General features: G+C 35.5%; 1 protein-coding gene across 2 annotated transcripts in view; it reads right to left on the bottom strand.

The window, feature by feature from the left end:
• Positions 1-3,300: 3,300 nt before the first annotated feature.
• Positions 3,301-6,000, bottom strand: part of STXBP5 (syntaxin binding protein 5) — a 3,006,986-nt gene continuing 3,004,286 nt past the window's right edge. For both annotated transcript variants that reach the window (XM_044068842.1, XM_044068850.1), the window contains one exon: positions 3,301-4,825. In XM_044068842.1, the coding sequence (XP_043924777.1) occupies positions 4,784-4,825 (42 nt within the window). In that variant the 3' untranslated portion in view covers positions 3,301-4,783. The remainder of the gene's footprint in view (positions 4,826-6,000) is intronic.

Below are 6,000 nucleotides of genomic sequence, written 5' to 3'. Positions count from 1 at the left end.
TGCAATAAAACATATTTATAAGAATGACCTGCCTACCTTATTAAGTATAATTGTAACTTACTTTATCTAAGTGCATGCATAATTCAATACGGATTACACGTATATTTGAAGGAAGTATTGTTATAGCCTTATCTGCCATCAGAATACAGCAAATGAACTCCTATCTGGGTTTCTGCCCCTCCACACATGCCAAAGTTCGCCTATCATTGTTCTGTATAACCCTTAGCCCACATTTTCACATCATCTTCCGTAGGATACAGCCTCAACAAAATAGGCAACAAAAACATTCATAAGTTTTCTGAGACACGATCTTGCCAATCAACTGCAAAATTACCATCTGAAGTGGTTTCATTTATACTTCCAAGAGGTAAAGTTGAACTAAAAAATAGATGAAATGAAAGTATTATTGAAAAATATCAACTATTTTTTTATGATGAGTCACCCTATGTAAAACAAATGGTAAATAATTCAGAAATCACTTTCCATATAAATAGTAATGAAAGCCCTTTTGTGAAAAAGGATCCTTCGGAATAACAACAGAGTTTACAAAAAAAAATGTTTCTCACTCCTGAAGAATAATGCAGGGGAGTGAAGCATTTCTTGTTGCGCTGCATCTTTTTGCAAAGAAAATGGCACTAAGAAGCGATAAGCAACAGTAAAGTACGCTTTATTCTAGTATGGGTAATTCTTCCTTGATAGAATTAAACTACATTTGAAAAATGTCCCTTTACCACTAAAGCTAACAAAAAACTAAATTTAAAATGATTTTAAGGAGAATGAAAAACATACGTAAATGCTTCATTCTCAAAAAAGTAACCCACATATACTTCATAGTTATTTTTACATACAGAGATTTTTTCATGGAAAAATATCTTTTATTCTGAAATTAGTTTACAAAATGCTGAAAATAAACATTATATCCATTTTTCTTTTTCTTATATAACACATTCTGTTTCCTTATGAAAGTCAATTAAAATAAATAAACCACAACAGATGCTTTTAGTGTTTAAAACTGCATTTATGGGTATCCTCTATTACATATAATGGATTCAGGTTCTGTAGAAAATGCAGTTTCTAATCTTGGCAGCTATGATTTTATACAGGGTTTTGACTTTTTAAGGGGAAAATGACAAGGTAGCTCACAAGAAATGAGTGTGTTTCTAAAATAAACAAGTTTAGCGTCTTCAGAAAACCAATTCATTTTTTAACTAAGTTGTTTTTCTTTCAAAACATATTGCAGAGCATAACTTTGGTTGAAAAAATCTCAAAGGGGAAAAACACTTTTTATACGCGTGAAAAATAAATGGGCAGATTAAACTGTGAAACCTTAAAGCAGTAAATCAAAGTTTCCAACTGCCAATTCATAAGTCATCAAGAAAAAATAGGATTTTATTATTTTCTGTAAAACTGTCATAATTTCAGGATATACACATTTAATAAGAATGAAAAATATTCCTACAGTACAAGTCATCCCATGAAAAAATGCTGTCCAGCAAGATGAACAACTCCAATGTTATAAAAGCACTTTCGATGTTTTGCTCAAACAACAATTGTACTAGACTTACAATTGTGAATTCTGAGTGCCCTTCAGTTTAACACCCTAAGAATATATTGTTTCTTGCATTGCCTTTTCAGGTCATGCTTGATGGTCACAAAGCAATGCTCAGACTCCGATGGAATGCCACCAGGCTGGTGGTTATCTGCTAATGTATGGGCAGTAACAGCATTCCGTTATAGTAGTCCAACCTACTGCAAACCAAAGTTTCATTTGCTGTATTTTGTAACCATATAATGTGTTACTGCCTACAATTTTGTATAGCAATATACTATACTTCAAAAGTACTTTTACAGCACACTGTTTGAGACACATATTCTAGATTTATATGAAACTGATATATACTGCTCTTTTACTTATTCAGACAAAATGACCATTTACTTTGTATCTTAGTGCATCAGCCATTTTGGAGGACAACCTACTCTCTACTTTCTCAGCAACCCTTTTAGCTGCCCAGAAACAAACTTAGTTCAATGATTCCCAGTAGTCAGAACCTATTTTTGTATGTCTATCCTTTATTCCAGTTCTGAAAACTAGCACACACTGTGGTATATGACATTACAAAGCATTAAGCAAAGCCGCTAGAATCTCTTACCAAAATGCTTCTGATTGCTGCACATGCAATGTGTCCCGGCTCCATGGCAGAAAGGCATAAAGCCCTGACTGTCACCCAGTTGCCCCAAGTTTGAGTAACAGATGGGCAGCGGATAGTGGTGAGCAAGATGTAACTCACATATACTGGGGGTGGGTGTAGTAGTTTCCCAGATGGCTGAAGTGTTACATGTAAGCAGAAACTTGCAAGAAATCATGCTGGGGAAGGATGTGGGTTTCAGGTTTTCAAGCCAGTAATTGTAGCCCCTGTCAGCAGATGCAAAGCAAAATGCAGCCATTGACAGAAAGGTAAATGAAATCCCTACTTTGATGCAAGTACTCGTTTCACCACCAGAGGGACAGGTTATAGCCATATAAAAACACCTCTTTAGCTGCCACTCAGCACTGATATGAACAGCTGACTGGTAGGAAAGGGGCCAAGTTGTTCCCTGCTCAGGGATCTGGTAGGAACTCCATTTAGCCCAGGTCTGAACCACAGCCAGACTGGCCTGGATATGGGACACGGGTTCCCACCTTCCACAGCATGCAAGCACAGGACTGGTGGAAGAAATACTAAGAGCTTTCATGGCTGCTTGGATGCCACTCTCTCCAGATGGCTTGTCCCCACATTGAGTATGCTGCTTGTAGAGGTGGATGCATGGGCTGGGTCTGGCTGCGAGAGAGTTAATGGTCAGCAGACAAGGGGGCAAAAAGTATTTTCTGTTGTATGCAGTCAAAATCTTCTGTAGCAAGTTTTTTTTTCTTTTTCTGACTTCTATGGCAGGTGTTCACTAATTTCTGCTGCAGATTAAACAGGTCACTGTGGTATATTTATTCATTTCTAAAACAGAAGCCAATTCTGTCTTTTTTAAAATGTGATGTGACCTGATGTCACTGGTGTTTTTACAAGACAAGCACCACAGAAAAACAGTAAAGTCCACTGAAATTCAGCAGAAGTGTAACATTCTAAAGTCCTTGATTATGTTTACCATGGCACATTTCTTAAAGTGTCATTTGCTTTTTCCAACTCTGTACCAAATTTTCTGGCTTAGATCTCAAGTCAACATAGTAATAGCTACATAATTCTGAAACACTTACAGCATTTCACAAAATGCCATTCAGAAGGCACATTTATAACAAAAGTATATAGATCATCAATGAGAAATTTGCTGACTTTTTAATAATGTACTTTTTAAACATGTGTTCCAGGAGCAATAGCATAAGAAATGTTGTTTCAATGGAGTGATATTTAGACACTTGCAACTTTGGAGGTACTGCACAAATTCTCTAAGAAATTCTGCAATACACTCATCAGACTTATGCCTAGCATTAACTTTTTTAAAATTACAATCCAGTATTTGTTCATTGTACTTAAACTTCATTTAAGAACAAAAAAGTAATTCCCTTTGACCAGCTGTAGAGTCAGATTTGGAAAATGTTTATGTGATTAAAATTATTTAAATAGTTTGATATGTACACATTTTCTTGATCTGAAATACAGTAATGTACAAAAAGCATATCACTTCTGTAATGCAACCTTATTTAGATACCTAACACTAAACATCATAGAAGATATCCAATTTTACTTTAACTTGGCACAGATATACACACAAAAATGTTCTTTGGTTATAATTTGATAAATGCTCTCAAACAATTAAATTAGACAAAATAAATTTAATAGTTAAGATCTAGCTGGCAGCAAAGCTCATCTTCCATTTTTCTCTCAGTGTCTGTAGTCCATTCAAACATAATTTTAATGGTCAAAACAAGTTGAACGATGCAGAATCTAGTTATAGACTGCCTTTAACTTAACCGAAAAAAAAAAAGTTACAAAGTAATGATGTTGTGAATATATGGGGGAATTACAATAAAGTCGCTGCATTAAATGGCAGTGGATTACCTTCATTCACTACTATTCCACCAAATTGATGAAATCTCATTACATACAAGGCAATACTCTGTATTATTTATTTAATAAATTCATTATTTCAGTTTCAATACCGAAATGACTTATTCTCTTGTTTTTCAGAGTCTGGACAGAATGGGTACAGAACATGTTCAGGGTGTCCTACTGTAGTCTGGCTACAAGTAAGAAATGAAAATAACCGTAATTCACGGGTATTTCTGTCTCTCAGTCTCTTAACAGTGTAGGCAGGCCATAATCAGTTAGGCTTTTAAAAGGACAGCAATTAGTTGTCACCATTAGAAAATACTGTTGTGGGCATTCATTTTCCTCTTGTTGCTTGACTTCCATGAATATTGCCCTGCAAGGGTTGAAACACTGGCAGCAGAGACAAAGCGCAAAAAGTGTTTTGGCATACAAAAAGCTTAAACCTAAAAAAATATTCCTCTCTCCCTGTCCATTTGCCCTGTGCACACTGCTATGTACAACAGATGTATTTCACACAGTCAAAATGGAAAGAAAATAAAATTATAAAAGGCAAATATTTAAGTCCCTCCCTCAAGCACACATCCTCAGTGAAAGCCAAATGACTGAGGTAAAACTGTTATGATTTGTGCTCGGAAACAGCAGTACTCACTGAAATCCCCCACCATTACCCTGCAGGAAAAAAGAAAACTGTGGAACTGTCCATCTTCTTCCAGATGTAGCTAGTACAGCTCATCAGAAGTCAGCCATCAAAACTGGTACCACTTCTTGTCTTTGTACTTCAGCATCATCTGAAAAAAGAAATCACAACCAGAGTATTACACTGTCATTTCTTAAAAAAAACATGGCATCTTCAATGAAACTTAACTGGAAAAAAATAATTTCAAGTCATTACTTTTACCGACCAAAGTTAACTAGTATTGCCCGTAATTTACGAGCAAAACCTAAGTATATCAACAGAAACTAAATGACTTTGCATTAATTTGCCTAATGAGTCACGTTCTTTTGCCAAAAAAGCCAGCTACAACAGGAACCACATATAGCAGAATTTTTTGAAATTATTTTTTTTCTAGTACTTACACTACTGCATAACAGGCATATGCCCACTGGGTAAACACAGGTGGTAGCATCACTTACAAGAACAGAGATTCTGATAGTAAAGTGAAACTCTTTGGCCATCCTAGTTTTTTTTTTTTTTTTTTACCTACCATAACTCTTTTTTTGACCCACCATAATAACTCTTTTATTTCATTTCCTGAAATTCCTGAATGCTTTCTATGTTTTCAATGGCACCACTTTGGTAGGAATATGGATTCAATGACCTGTCACACTTTCTGTGAAAAATTAGTTTCATACTTTCTGCACTAATCCTTCCATCTTGCATTCATAACATGCAACCCCTTGTTTTCATCTATCATTAGAATGACTGTACCCAGACATCTTTGGCCATGCTATTCAAGAACCCATTTAATTGAAAATTTGAATAGAAATATATAGCATAGCCTACTCTCTCTCAAAAGAGGATAGAGAGCAAACAATGTTTTTCAAGGATTCAGTTGTTTGTGGAGGTTTTAGGGAATTACTTAAAAAATTGTTACCGTTCTGGGAAATAAAGGTAAGTGCATGTGGCTCTGTAGAAATGACACTCTGGAAGATATACTGGTATAACTGAATTCTTGTATTTAGTGTCTAAGTATCTCTTACTTAATTCGTACTTTTGGTCAAGCAACAGGCAATACAAAATAATCCCATTTGCAAAGGTGTGAAAATATATATTTGTTTACATTGGTTTTACCTTTAACCTGCTGGATGCTCTAATATCCACATTTATTCCCCCTGTCTAATATCCCATATCCCCCCCTCCTGAGGGATCTCCTCCTCCTGAATGGGAATATCTTTTTGGTAGTCCCATCTTTAACCAAAAAAATCTCATGTAGTGACTGGAGCAGAAAGATGACACAGAGGG

The sequence above is a fragment of the Protopterus annectens genome, chromosome 1.part0 (genome assembly GCF_019279795.1).
Source record: "Protopterus annectens isolate FY-2018-M chromosome 1.part0, PAN1.0, whole genome shotgun sequence".
Lineage (NCBI taxonomy): Eukaryota > Metazoa > Chordata > Ceratodontiformes > Protopteridae > Protopterus > Protopterus annectens.
Note: the sequence above shows the minus strand (reverse complement) of the source record. Positions and strands in the feature narration are given on the sequence as shown.